The following is a 15,003-nucleotide window of genomic DNA, read 5'->3' as shown; positions in this document are numbered from 1 at the left end:
GGGACCACCACCCACCTCGGCCTGGCTGCCACTGCATGCCACGAGCCAGCACGGCCACGCCAGCTGCACCCCTGGAAGCCACCGAGGAGCCTGCAGTGTCCCACAAGTGTCCTAGCATGGCACCGCTACAGCCAGCATCCTCGGCTCCACAGAACTGAATCCTTCCAGCAAAGGGTTTATTCAAACAGCCCAGAACACAGCCATGACTTAAAAAAAATAAAATTCAAAGAACAGTAAGTTTAATCTGCTGTTGGAAAAATTAATTCAAAGAATAAACTTGTGAAGAAACAAACAGGTTTGGGAGAAAAAAAAAAACACAACACCAAAACTTACAGGCAGTTGCATCCCAAATGTAGAAAACCCACTTCTGCCCCTAAAAGTAAGGGAAATCACCCCACCAGCACTGAGACACCCCAGGGAGGGCTCACAGCTGCGGGGACAAAGGTGGGACAGGGGAGAGGACACCTTGCAGAACATCCTCCCCCCATCATCCGGGGAGAAGAGAGGCTCTGCTCCAGCCTGACAGGGCTGTCAGACTGGGCTGGGGTCTTTCAGGTCACAGACAATCCTCAGAGTAACTCAAAGCAATAATCTTTCCTAAAGGATTAACCCAGCCTGAGCACAGCAGGCACTAATGATTTTAATGCTTTCCCTGATGAATGGCAGACAACTACGTCAGCACAGCTTGTTCTGCAAGAGCCACGAGGACAGAGCCAGAGGAGATGCCGGGTTTTTCCTGAGGCTCCCCCAGGGACACACCGGCTTCTGCTCCCGCTCTGAGCCAGCAGCACTACCCAACGCTCTTCCAACCTGTAAAACCAGAACCACTCTCCGCACATCACACTGTGGGGCTATGGTGGGTTCTGCAACACAGGTTTTCCTCAAAGAATTTTTGCTATAAAAAACAAATATAAGTTATTGGCCAGGGAGAAGAAAGCTTGTCCTGTGCAACTCCATTGCTATAATAAGCTTCAGATGTGCCAAAACACATATCCACATCTTGACACATTCCACAGACACAGCAGCACATTGTGGACAGTTTGTTCTAGCGAAGTTTGCTTTTTAATTTTTTGGTTTTATGTTCAGCAGCAGAGGTGACCAAAGGTTACAGCAGTCACACAAGAACTACAGCACCTCAGCCTCGCAGGAGTGTCACCGAAGGGGACGTTCCCGCTCCTGCCGTGTTACACGGGCATAGCGAGAGGTGGCTTACAAGGACTCCACAGGACCTTTCACCCTCAGGAACACGTACACCACTCCTGTGTACGAGAAATCTTTCCAGCAGATTACTTACCCAGCTCCTAATCACTACTACCCTGCTGAGAAGCAATTTCAAAATTCTAAGGAGTTCTCCTTCCTGCAGGAAAAAGCTCATTAAAAGAGCCGACATAGCCATCCCTTAATTTTTGGTAACGGCAGCACAGAGCTCCCCTGCTCAGTCATCCTTGATTCTGGAGCTGAAAAGGGAAAGGGTCTGCGTCCAAAAGAAGCCTCTAGAGTCCTCCTGTTCCACATCAGGAGTAGGCTTCATACTGGTCTCAGGCGTGGTTCCTCCTCCTCCTCATGATTTGGTGGCTGCTGGGGCATTTCTTCGTCTCTTGTGTCTTGCTTGTCTCTCTCTGCCTGAAGCCAACTCTGAGGAGCTATCATTTTCTTTGGCCCATAGGGTGGAGGCCCAATCAAAGCTTCAATGTCATCATAATTTATCACTTCTTTCTCCAGGAGGGCATGAGACAGCTAGAAAGAGTAAATAAGGCATAATGAGGCGCAGGCGTTCGAAAATGACCTCTCTGAACTGATCTGAACTCTCCCTGCCAGCTCAACAGCTGGATGCAGCGCGTGCTGCAGCCCATGAGGAGCAGCCCCTTGGCCACCACACCATGGGCGGGGGGACCCGAGAGCCTGCTGGAGCCAGGACAAACTTCTCCAAGCTGCCGGCTGCCTTCACAAGAGCACGTTTGGCCAGGAATATGACTAGAGGCAGTAAAGCTTTATGGAATGATTCTGTGAGTTGGAACTGCAGGAACAATTAGAGATGTGCCTTTCCTGCCACTGTCGCTGCACCTGTAGCTCTAAGATGCCAAAGCAGCAGCAAATGAGAGCACAGTCAGACCCGTGCCCCTCCCCTGTACACACAGTGCTAAGAAAGAGCCGTCTGCTCCCGCAGGCATGGGCTGAAGGTCGTCACAAGTTCCTCTCCAGAAAAGTTGAGCTCTCTGGCCGCTCTGCCAGCAGAAGGACGGTGCTTGAGCAGCAGGTGGTTGTCAAACAGCTCAATTCTGCTGACAAGCTGCGACACGCTGGCCTGACAACTGAAACATTTACTCTGTAGGTAGTTTGGCTGAACTTAAAAGTTTTCCTGTGATGAGCCTCTAGCAAACATCTGATTGCTGTTAAATGAAAGCATTGGAACAGAGGAGGCCTGCAGAGAGGAGACCCCCTCACCACCCCTGCCTTCAGAGCACTGTCCCGGGGATGGGGCTGCGATACGGCCAACAGCAGGGTGTCCGAGCCAGCAAGCTCTGACTACCTTACTATGCACAGGAGGCCTGCAGTTGCATAGCTGAAGGGTTTTTTAGTTGTTTAAAAACAGGATTTAAGGAAAAGGATTGTCTTATTTGCAGAACATGCAACACTAAGTTGACTCCTGGTCATTCTGGATGTTAGGGACTGGATTTCTGAAGGAAAGATCAAGTAGATACATGGGGTGCTGTGACCTAAGTGTGGCTCAGCCCAGAGCGATGGGTACAGGGCTCCTGGCAGAGGTGTGGGGACATGCCAGGGTGACTGGCTGGGGGACTCTCAGGACACAAAGGGGAAGAGGCAAAGCTCTACCTCTGCAACAAGGATTCCTTGGTATAGGAGGTATCAAGGAGCTGGCAGGTGAAAACTGCCTGGAGTCACCAGAAAGCATCAACCAGCACCAGTCAGACAGGTCCCATATTCTTTCACCAAAGCCAGAAACAGTCCATCTGATTCCTGCGCATCTGCAGGACCTGGAAGGATGAGCTGTTCCTGCCTCCACAGGCTTCACAAAAAGGGTCACCGTCTGCTCTCCAGGAAATCGCACCGCCAAGAGGCTAGCAGAGAAATGCAGGGAGGGACACAAATCTGAGCTTTGATGGCTTCCACAGAGCACTCCTCCTCCTCTACCCTGCAAATACCAGCTGGTGTCAGGAGGCAGACTACTGTCGGAAAAGGCACACATTGCTCCCTGTGCCTGCTCCTAATCTGGGCGATATGCAGCAAACAGACATTTGTTCACGACACGAGCCCCAGCACTCCCACTACAAGACTTTCTAGGACCACAGAGACACTACAACAGCTGAGCTATAGAGCACAGAAAGCAGCAAGGCAAAAGCACCAGTTAAAAAAAACGAAACCAACAAACAAAACCCCCACACAACTCCAACTTACTGTTTGCAGCTTGTCCCGGTTCTCCAATAAGAGTTTTTCTGTGCGCCTGTAAGCCTGAGCCACCAGGACTTTCGCTTCCTAGAAGACAGTAACAAGAAGAGAGATTTGGAGTGTAGGTGGCAACACACACAACGTGGATAAACAAGGAGAGCACTGAGGGATGGATGAGCCAGGCAGAAAGTGCTCCCGTCAAGAGAAAATAGAGATAAACCGTTTGAAAAAAAGCTAAAGGAAGACTCGTGATAAGGAACAGTAAACGCCTGCACAAGCACAACTCTTCAGTAGAGTCCCAGCTGATGGGAAATGAAGTCTAATTAAAGAGGCTGTCCAGTGGCAAAAGATGCAGCTCAGCAGAAATCCCAGGGAAACACAACCACGGTGCTTCTGAAGCAGTTTTTTCATTTCCAGCTATCTGACTTTTCAACTAAGACAATGTTGTTTTTTTCGGTAATGAAGCCCAATTTCCTGTCAAAACAAGCTAACATTTTCCAGTCAGTCAGAACTATCGTTTTGGCTAGATAGTCTCTGATCTGGGAAGTGGAGACATTTAAATTGTGCAGCTGAGGCTTTAAGACACAGGTTTTTTGTAATCTAGGCATTGCACAGCCATGCTTAGATCTACATGGGACTCCTGCAGGCCTGCAGAGACTTCATGCCAGAGAATCTCTCCCTAGCTGGGTATTTGTCTGCAGTTCCACAGCAATCCCCCAGTCTCCCCAAATTATTCCTCCTTCCCTCCCAAGGCATTTCTCCCTCTCTCCAAACATCACATTTGCACCTCCTGGCTCCCAGAAGCTCACAAGGGTCTTGCCCACACTGGAGCCAGGACTGCAGCTTTCAGAGGCGGTTTTAGGCATTGCAGCGTGTTTCACAGCCGCTCGCTGCAACTGCAGGCAGCACAGTGCTATGGGGCTGAACTCACAGCTGTGTCTGATTGTGCCTGTTCCTAATGCCTCCCTGCACACTCCTAATACACCGTAACAGAACAGTTAAGTGCTCAGTTGTTGAAACTTACTACTTAATGGCCCACAGAAAAAAATGCAAATTGTTTGGGTGCAAGTTACTCGCATTTTTTCACCGAATTGCAGAAAGTAAGGAACAATCAGGAACACCAAGGGTGGCCTTACGTGGTCCATCATTTGCTGAAGGCCCTGGCTGAAAGGGCGACGGCCGATTCCAGCTGCACTCTCCAGGTCCGGGAAGGAGACCTGCCCAATGCTGGGCACCATCCCGTACTGCTTCACCATGGAGTAGGCTATCTTGGTCACCTTCTTCAGGTCATCCTGTGCTCCTGGGCAGGAGAGATGCGATGCTTGTCAGCTCAGAGTCAAGTATAAGACAAGCGCTTCCTGCACAAACACATGGAAAGACCAGAGGAGCCCAGGGAGGGGAACACTCCACCTGCTGATGGACCCTCCTACACGTGCGGCACAACCCATGCACGACTGAGTGCATCTATGGTAGCTAGCTCGTGTGGAGTGCTTACCCCTTTGGATACAACTAGTTGGAAACACCACACAAAGCTCTAGGCCCTCCTGTGAGGCAAGAGTCTCACCGGGTAATTGCATCTGTGGCCACAGGCTTTGGGACAAGTCTAAGACACCACAGCAGCAGCCAGAAGCAAGACCTCCGCACTCCCAGACGCGAGCCCAAGATCAAACCACACAATCTGACATGTGTTCTTTTCAGCATGGGGAACCTCCATTTCTTGCCCAAGGGTGATCACTTGGGCAGAGCAAGTGCAGAAGTTCAGGCTCTTTTAGCACAATCTCCACCTGCCTGTGCCAGGGTCTGGCTCCTCACCTGTAGTGACTTTATTAAAGGTGATGGCCTCAGACACTCTCCCCCCCAACGCCATGCACATCCTCTCCAGCAGCTGTTCCTTGGTGAAGAGGTACTGCTCTCTCGGAAGGATCTGGGCAAATCCAAGAGCTGCATTTGTTCGAGGGGCTATGGAAACCTGCAACACAGAGCAGCTCCCTCACTTCAAAGGACAGAAGAGCTCCCAATGAGAGCAGCAGAGGCAGAACAGGAAGAGGCCTGCAATCCCAGTGAAATCTGTCACCAGCGATGGTGCAAGCTGACCTGCAGAGACACAGCCAAGGGCTGCAGTGTCACCATTCCTGTACTGAAGGCTCTGCCTTCACAGCTACAGACACACTCTTTCTGCCACTTCCTGCTCAAGAAATGAAAAGGAAATTGTCCTTAATAGGAAGCCAGTGAAATCCTGAGATTTAGGAGTTGCTTTGGAGGGTATAAGCTAAACAGACTGAGAGTACCTGGAAAAAAGATAGGATGTCTTCAGAAAATAAGAGTCATTTCCCCCCCCACATTAAATGAGAGTAATTAACAACAGTTCAGCTTATACAACAGGTCGTTCAGAGTGAATTTGCTGCTGGTGGCAAGCCAAGGAGCTGCCACACTTGTCATTTCCACTCCCCACCTCCCCCCAGTGTCAAGGCTTTTGGAGGAGGAGATGTGCAGGGGAAAGGACACACGCTGGGGTGCCAAAGAGAGGCCTTTCCCTACAGAGAAGGGCTTCAGGCAGGCAAACTCTCAAACAAGCCAATCAGGGGAAAAAAAAACAACCAAAAACATGTCTCTCCATCAGCACCAGAGCAGCTCCTGCAACAGTAGCTTTGCTGGCTGCAACATGCTGGCAAGCCATGGCAAGGAGAGATCACGCACGCGTGGAGCATCGCTTTGCACCTGGAGGAGGTGTGTGAACGGAGCAGCAGCATCAGGAGACTCAGTTGCTCCAAAGAGCTTTACAGTCGGCTTTTAACTGCAAGGCTTCTCCTACAGCTGGTTAATCAGCTTTGCACCATCACTGTCATAGATGGAGCTGAATAATGGATGTCTCGGGGACATGGTTCAGTGGTGGACTCGGCCATGTTAACGGTTGGACTCGATGACCTCAAAGATACAGAATCATTCTATATTTGCCATTTATTTTGCTGCAGTATTTACAGCTCCAAGCTCATGGAGGCCAGGGTAACACAGCAGAATTCAACACGAGCACTACAAAAACAATTAACCCATCTCAGATAGGGGAACCCCAGAGGACTCTTCCCACCCAGCCACAGGCTGCACTCCCCAACAGCTGGTGGCGGCGTTACCTTCATCACCGCCTCGGTGTGCTCCAGCAGCCAGCCCACCAACGCGTGACCCGACTCATGGAACGCCACAACCTTCCTCTCTTCGGGTGACAAGATTTTGCTTCTTTTGGCAGTGCCTGCAGGAACACAGATGAGGGTTTGGTAAGGTAGCTGGCAACAGGCGTGATCTCGTACAGTTAAGTGCACAAGCTAGCCTGAACAGCCAGCCAGCTTCATATCGCACTGTCTAGGGAGAGGTGGTAAAAAGCCCTTTAAGTCCAAGCTGTGGAAGGTGCTCTCTATCCCTGCGGAAGAAAGCAATCTGTGCTTGGACTGCTTGAAAACACTGGCAGAAACTTATCCCCCTTCTCCTCCTTACAACAGACTTAATCATTAGACAAATAATTTAACATTTGATTAGCACACAGTTCTAGAACGCAAAGCTCTGTTCTGTTCCCAGCTCTGGCACGTTACGCTCTGCCCAGGGGACAGATGTGCAACAAGTCAGCCTACCGTTTGGAAAGAAAACCCCAACAAACCGAACCCCAAAACAGAGACTAGCTAGAGTATCATACTGATGGGTCTTTCAGTCCCTTAGGCAGAACACAAGCAGCAAGATGTTCCATTATATATAAGAGAGGTCCCCGCTGAGATTCTGGTGTATTAGGAGTGTTCAAATAAGCAAAAGACCAAGAGTATACACAAAATTCTTTCTCCAGACCCTGGAAATGTCTCTGATTACACATGGCATGCTCCGTATGAGCTTATTTCCAGGCTCCTGAGAACTAGGAAATTAAGCCATAACTCACACTTAGTACTTCCTCCAAAAAGGTGATTTTTGAAAGTGTCTATTTTCCAACCCAATAGTCTGTAACGCAGAATAAGTCCAATTAGGATTTAAAAAAAAAAATGCTGAATGGAAGTAAAACTTCTAGCACGCAGAAAATATGTTACCTACAGAATACACTGCAATATCAAGCACTCATTATAGCTCTGCACTTTGAATGCAAAAAGGCACCAGCACTTTAAAGCTGATGTCTCCGCACAGTGCCAGCAGCAGTGGGGGGGTAGAGCAGGCAGAGTCAAGAGCAGCATTATACCAAGCTTGCTTGATGTCTTGGAAAACAACATTCTATTAACATTAATTTTTAAACAAAGTCAAGAGCTTTATTAAACAAGGAAACAGCAAAATTAGTGTGGCAGATCTTGTAAAATTACTGCTCAGGGACCCTGGAAACCACTGTGCCCTGCAAGGCATGATGGTGATGGAACAGCAGATTAATTGCAAGAGCCTTGACTTTCATCAGTCAGTCCCTTCCCCTGCCTTCAGCAGCGTGTGTGCATGTGCCTGTATTTCTCTTTCTGTAGAAAATGCACATACTATATATATACACACACATATATATATACACACACGCACTTAAATTCTGGAAGCATTCCTGTCAGCCCACCCAGGAGGGAGGGACTGTACTCTTTGCAGTAGCACACAGTGTGCCTACAAAGACTATTTCTTTTCCTACATAAACTGATCTCCAAGCAGGAAAGTTCTCTGAAGGCCTGTACTGATCCCATTTATGAGACAAACAACCCAGGAAATGACTCTGGTGCATCTCTGCTGGCCTAACACAGCGTACACAAACCCCACCAAGAAAATGGGCTCCGCTACATCTTCTAAAGCAACCCCTAAAAGCCTCTGTGCACTCAGCAGGTTTCCTCCCTCACTCCCGGGAGACCTGACTTACTGCTTTCTGTTCCCAAACTAAAAACACAATGGGGATTACCACAGAGAGAAGTTCTTACTCCTCCCTTACAGCAACACAAAGCTTCAAGGCTGACAGGGCCTCTGGACTTGCAAAGTTCTCTTTTGATTCCACACCACTCTTATTAAAACCAGAAGCTTATAATGGAAAGCACAGTAATATCTTCTTTCTTTCAAGAAAAGCTTTCATAGCAACTGAAATGCCCTCTGGATTGTGAAACCCAGAAGCATTCCTGTTACATGGCGAGGGTACATTTAATATATGGGCCTGAAGGGTTGTTTGGGGTCTTTTAGATTTGGTCTATAAAAAATAGCCAGGTCCTGCTAATATGAAAGACTCTGATTAAGCAACAAAAAGACTATGGCCTCCTACAAGCCACAGAGTCTTAGTGAAGCAAGTCAGCTTGTCAGCAGTGAAACTGCTGAAGTCCATGCCCTGCAGTGCCCCACCACATCAATCCCAGATACCCTCCTAGCACACATCCCCCGTGGCCTTACTTGCTTTCTGTCTTATCTTCCCAGTCTGGGGAACTAAGGCAAGGGTGGAATTCAGAAAGAAAAGCCAAGTGAATCTCTGCAAATTCGGGGCTTTCTCTCCTGCAGATGGGAAAGCAAAGCACATCTTTTCTCTGGCTGATGAGGACTTCTGCATTACAACTAGAGTCACCTTGCTGTCCACTCCTGGGCACTGCTGAGTACAGGCTGGGCTTCGTGCAAGCGTGGCCACAGCTACCCAAAACACTCCAAGGGTTTTGCTTTTTAAGAGGCAGGTGAAACTGTCAGGAATTTTCTCAAAAATATTCTCTTAAATGAGGAACGGCTCAGGCATTTTCTGACAAAGAAAACGCTCAGGACTAAATTCCAGGATCAGGAAACAACTGATCCAGCAGAAACCTCCTCTTCCACATGCTCTACTAAGAAAAGCACAGAATGTCCGTCCGATTGTCCAGGCTCAGCCCGGTAATGACACTGCAGCCTGGAAGCACTCGTGGGTCTGATTATGAAAGCCACAGCCTGGTAACAGGGCAGTTCAGACCAAAACCCACCCGATTCAAATCGCTCAGGTGAAGTCAAGAGTTCTGGGAACTCTTTTTCCCCTTCCTGTAATACACCACTACAGGGTAATCCCCAGAGGTTCCTCTGCTGGCAATCGCACAAGCGACAGGGAAAGGCCGACAGGATGTTCTCAGAGGGAGAACAGTACTCTACTGTCTTTCAGTTTATTCTGCCAATTCATCAAAGCCTGGGCTTTGAGGCCAAAAGAAAATCTCTGATTTCTTGCTGTTGAGGATGCATAGCCTATTTGCTATTCATGTTTATGTAGCAGGTGTCCAGAGCAACAAGAAAAAGCCAGAGATACTTCCACTCTTTTTCTTAAAAAAAACCCCAAACACAACAAACCAAACCTTTTTAAACTCAAAAAGCCATACAGATTTGAATTCCCCTCTTTACTGCCCATCTTCCCTGAGCTACATGTTCAGGCTGCCTGCAGATTCAGGCAGACAGATGCATCTGAGGTCTGGTTCAGAGAACTTTCTGTGACTATGGCATCGAAGACCCTGAGGACAGAGCACAGTTAGGACCCACCTGCCTTCCTCGAATGTAACCCTCTCACTTGAGCCTTCTCTCAAGAAGTGTGGTATGGACTAGTAGGACAACAGAAACGGCTGGGTCACTTACCTGCAAGGACTCGTTCCACAGCATATTCGAAGTTGAAAGTATCGATGGATTTGTGACCTTCTCTAGCGGCATGAAGAGCAGCTTCGTTACATATATTGGCTATGTCAGCTCCTGTAGACAAGAGTTTACAACAATTACCTTGGATTTGTTATGTGACAGATATTTCAGAGGACAGAACAGGCAAGAAAAAAATCTGGAAAAGGACCTAAGGAAGTCAAACAGCGTGCACTTTTTTGTTCCTTGGGAACAGAGAGCAAACGTAGCCCATGGTGTTTATGTTGGATTTGAACAATACAACTGCCTTGGCAATGAACGCTGCGTTGCCACACAGAGGACAGAGTTCAGCAATCAATTAACAGGCTAAAGCCAAGGCTGGGCTCTCAGCAACAGGGGAGTGGCGTGGGCAGTCGGGGTTGGCATGGGCTGCCGCACTGTTCACACGCTGACCGCACCACCTCTGCGCGGAAGAGAAACAACATCTGTTCCGAGTTTGTGTGTGTGGGTGATGGTGGCGGGGGGCTGCTGAAAGAAGTCACGAAGAGGCAGTGTGCTGGGGCCTATTAGAGGGGAAACCCAGAAAGGATATTCCAGGAACTCCAAATAAACAGGAACTCTGGAGCCCCTTGCTCAGCACTGTTTCAAACTCCCAGGGACCTGCCCTGGAAACAGGCTCAACGCAGAAGCCAGGCAGAGTTGTCCAATTTCTACTCTGACCGACAAAGTAATTGTATTCATTCCTCCTATCGCTTTCCTGGTAACATATCAACTTAAGAGTCTTTCCCCTGAAGTGCAACATCTTATCCTCAACAACAGCTTGGACAGGAGAATGAGCAGTGGTTCCTCCCCTTAGGAGTTAGGAACCCAGGCATTATAAAAGTGTATTTTCCCTACCCCCACACCCTGCTAGTCCCAGAAGTTTCAGAGGATTGAAAATAGCCATGAACAATTGCTCATCAGAGCTCACCAGGGAGCTGGTTAGGTTCCCACTATTTCCATAGAGATGGAGAAGACTTGAAGAAAAAAAGCCCTTTAGACCAAAATACCCTGTTAAAGCTAAGCAACGCAGCAGCTCCAGCCTGAGCAGCAGAACTAGTGTAAAGCGGGCAAAGCAGCCCCCCAGGACACAGCCCGTCATACCGCTGAAGCCCGGAGTCAGTTCAGCAAGGCGCTGCGAGTAGAAGCTGGCGTCCTGGATCAGTTTGAGACCCTTCAGGTGCTGCTCAAAGATCTCTCTTCTCTCCTGCAAAGAGCACAGAGCACCTGAGCCCAGCAAGGCGTCGGAACGCAGTGGCAGGGAGCGGGGCAGGCCCCTGGCAGCGGGGACGGGGACACTGCCACCAGAGGGCAGGGCTGTCCTTACAGCTTCCAGCGCCGCAGGAGCCCTGATAAACACCCAGCGCTCAAATTCACAACAGATGTACCCAGGCTTACCCTGAGTCACTGCTTTCTCTCTCAGGGCCACTCTCCCCTCCTAACTTTCACTCTGATCTGTCTTAGCTTCTCTCTTACCATAAAAGCACTCGCAGGAAGGAGCTCTGACCGCCTCTACCTGCTCCCTTGTGTCCAAACCCCCCACCTCCCAGCTACTCAGCCTGCGACCATTTCCCAGAGGAAGGTGGGGGTGAGATGAAGGCTGGCAAGTAGCCAAGGGGTGACTCATTCAGCTGGTCCAGGAGATCCTGATTAAAACAATGGGCTCCCTTGCCAGGGTTTTTCCCCTTCCTCCCTTCAGGGCAGCTGCACAGTTCATGCTTCCTGTGCCAGATTCTATCAGGCATTTAAGGTATTTTAACTGAAAACTCAGAGGACGACAGTAAAGCACAGATGGGAGAAGAAGAGCCTGTGCTGGCAGAGCAGACAGATCTTTACTGCAGCTGAGCCTATTCCCAAAACTCTGCTACAAATGTCAACACGGCAGACATGGAAGACTCCTAGTAAATGGATTTAAAAAGCATTCAGAAGCAGAAAGTCACTTAACAGGCTGCCTAAAGGAAAATGAGGAGCCTTACAAGGATAGTGAGGACAATAAACCTACAGAACAAACGGTGCTCAAGGCACACAAACAGTTTAAGCTCTCACACAAGCCAACTTGCTAATTAGGTGGTTCCCAATTTCCTGGAGAGAGCACAAACATAGTTCTGCATCTGGGTGGCAGAGAACCTCACAGAAGCATTCACTACCAAAGTTCTTACCAGAGCACAAACACTTAAAACCAGGGAGTTGGTGTTTCAGAGAAACAAGCAACTGCATTAGCATGTCAAATCCTTGATTTAGAGCACGTAAGTAGGAATAAAGGCAAACAAAAGCTCACCATCTCTATCCTTGCCAAGCTCAGCCTTTGCCAGGCCTGTGAATCACCAGCAAGGACTAGGAGACCTTAGTCATCAGCATTATGGTAAGGACAGGGCAGTATGGAATATACCTGGAGCGTTGGAAGATCAATAAAGATGTGTCTGTCAAGCCTCCCAGGTCTCATCAGAGCGTTATCTAAGACATCAGCACGGTTGGTGGAAGCCAGCACTATGACATGATCTGTGGTCCCCATTCCTGTATAAAACCAAGCAAAAACAAAGGAGAAGGTTTTCACTCTCACAGATACTGCAGTGCAAGGATACAAAGGGGCAGGGCAGGATGCAGAGAATGTCTTACACAGCTTTATCACAAAGCCAGAGGGTGTTTAGGGCATCCTTCGGGGCAGCTGAGGCTGAGAAAGTGTCCTCTTCAGCCAGAAGCACAAGACAGGAAGGAGCGGCTGAGGGAACTGGGGTTGTTTAGTCTGGAGAAGAGGAGGCTGAGGGGAGACCTCATCGCCCTCTACAACTACCTGAAAGGAGGGTGCAGAGAGCTGGGGATGAGCCTCTTTAACCAAGTAATAAGTGATAGGACAAGAGGGAATGGCCTCAAGTTGCACCAGGGAAGGTTTAGGCTAGATATTAGGAAGCATTTCTTCACAGAACGGGTTGTTAGGCGTTGGAATTGGCTGCCCAGGGAGGTGGTGGAGTCCCCATCCCTGGAGGTGTTCAAGACGCAGGTTGACATAGCACTTAGGGATATGGTGTAGTTGGGAACTGTCAGTGCTAGATTGACGGTTGGACTAGATGATCTTCAAGGTCCTTTCCAACCTAGATGATTCTGTTCTGTACCTCACAAGTCACCCAGGCCAGTCTCTCTCCTTGTGGATACTCTGAAATTCCCTTTTCACTTACTTAATAAGCCTTGGCTTAAAACTTTCTTTTCTACTTCCTTTTGCCACATTTGGAAATCACTCCAACTAGAAACTCAAACAGAATCTCTCTATTCTGATGAATTAGGAGATGCCTTCTCACCCCCAGGCTTAAGTCAGTTCCTGCTCCTTTAGCTCCAGGTTGTACAAACAATGTTTGCTGGCTGAAACAGCCTTTCCCTCCCCAATGTTTCTGCAGAAAGCCCTTTCAACTTTCATTTACTTTTAGCCTTCAGTCACAGATAGACCACCAGGATCACCAGGGAAGGGACAGGCTTGCTTCCGTTCAGCTTGGGTTAATGCAGAGAGAGGACATAGCCATGCCATGCAGCAAGGGGCATGTTACAACATGATTTGATCTTTGTCTTCTCACTCCTCTTTTATCACTCAGAAGGCACCCAGGCATACTGCACACCAGTGCAAAGACCAACCCTACAGAACTTCCACCACACAAACCACAACCGGCTCTGCAGTGATGATCAGCAGACACTGGCTCAAGCCACAGTCAGAGAAGGTTTTGTCTACAGGTCTTCAAGATGAAGGGAGCATCAGGATTTACAGGCTTTGTAAGAGCAGCCTGCAGCAGGGAGGCATCAAAGGCAGGCAGGGCTTCCTGGGGAAGCCAGAGCACGAGCAGCTGGAGGAGGGCAGAACAGGGCAGGCAGCTGGGCTACTTGGGTGGGGAGCCGGAGATCACATTGAATCACCGAACCACACCACTTATTTATTACATTCCACCAGGTGCCCACAGGCCCCTGGGTATGAGTCACCTGCCTACAGCAGATTCAAGAGCCCTGGCATCCAGCAGCCTTCCCAGGGAGAGGACGCCTCAGTCCCATGTGCTTCCTTGGCTGCCAAGTCACACGCTGCAGAGAGGCAGCTTTGTGCACGTAAGCTGGGCGAGTTTCAGCTCTCTCCAGCTCCACCAGAAGAGCTGTCAAATGTGTCAGCATACAAGAACTCAGCAGAGAGATTAAGGTTACAGGTAAGTCAGAGGACTGGCTCTGTCAGCTTGTGCTATAGCAAACCTCAGTCCTTCCTCCCTGCAGGATGCTGTCTCCATAAGCTCCTGGAGAGGATGAAGCCAGCCGTTCTTCGGGCATGTACTACACTGCACTCTGGAGTGTGATAAATAAGCAGAGAGACTGGCAGGCACTTGGGGGATAGCAAGCTTCACAGCAGGATTAGATGGTACAGTACATTATCTGCTTTGCAGCTGGGAAGACTCTCTTAAAATAGGTCTGACTATTAGAACAATTTTTTTTAAAAAAACAGAACTACTGAGAGCATCCTTCTCACATCAGCTTCTGCCCCACTTGCTCTCAAGCCTGTGTCCCAGCGGTGCGAAACACTGCTCCAAGAAATCTACAACTGCAGCCTCCGCCTCGTATTACTGCTCCCGCTGCAACATCACCTGGCATGTCACAGGCTTTGCCTTCCCCAGGCAAAGATCAGCCTAAGGAACAGCCTACAAAAAAACAACAAGTCAGTCACATCAACAAATGAAAAACAGCTCTGAAAATTTAGCCTAAAGAGAGCCTTTGTATCTACAGTGTTTACAAATGAAGCCACTTCAAAAGGGAAAGGATAAAAAGGGTCCACTTGAACTGGCAAGTGCTCTGCTCCCCACTGACACAGCACATTACTTTGATGGGCATCTCATCTGCATTATTACACGGTGTTAATTCTCCAGCCATTTGTCCAAAAGGCTTTTGAACATCATCTGTGAACAGTGTCATCAAAAACGGGGCCACCTTCCAGGGAAGCCTCGGGGCCAGAAGCTGGCACAGAGCACAGACCAGGGGAGAGGTCTTGTCCGAGGACTC

General features: G+C 49.0%; 1 protein-coding gene across 2 annotated transcripts in view; it reads right to left on the bottom strand.

The window, feature by feature from the left end:
- Positions 1 to 217: 217 nt before the first annotated feature.
- Positions 218 to 15,003, bottom strand: part of SPG7 (SPG7 matrix AAA peptidase subunit, paraplegin) — a 33,794-nt gene continuing 19,008 nt past the window's right edge. Inside the window, exons 10-17 of one of the 2 annotated variants that reach the window (XM_074881209.1) lie at positions 12,377 to 12,501; positions 11,092 to 11,194; positions 9,955 to 10,065; positions 6,537 to 6,652; positions 5,221 to 5,377; positions 4,545 to 4,708; positions 3,418 to 3,495; positions 218 to 1,737 (exon numbers count right to left, since the gene is read on the bottom strand). In XM_074881209.1, coding sequence (XP_074737310.1) covers positions 1,528 to 1,737; positions 3,418 to 3,495; positions 4,545 to 4,708; positions 5,221 to 5,377; positions 6,537 to 6,652; positions 9,955 to 10,065; positions 11,092 to 11,194; positions 12,377 to 12,501 — 1,064 coding nt within the window. In that variant the 3' untranslated portion in view covers positions 218 to 1,527. Of the gene's footprint in view, positions 1,738 to 2,559; positions 3,155 to 3,417; positions 3,496 to 4,544; positions 4,709 to 5,220; positions 5,378 to 6,536; positions 6,653 to 9,954; positions 10,066 to 11,091; positions 11,195 to 12,376; positions 12,502 to 15,003 lie in introns of those variants that run through there. The other variant, XM_074881207.1, reaches the window with a different exon arrangement.

The sequence above is a fragment of the Strix uralensis genome, chromosome 12, assembly GCF_047716275.1.
Source record: "Strix uralensis isolate ZFMK-TIS-50842 chromosome 12, bStrUra1, whole genome shotgun sequence".
Classification (NCBI taxonomy): domain Eukaryota; kingdom Metazoa; phylum Chordata; class Aves; order Strigiformes; family Strigidae; genus Strix; species Strix uralensis.
The sequence above is the reverse complement of the archived record's forward strand: the minus strand, read 5'-3'. Positions and strand labels throughout refer to the sequence as shown.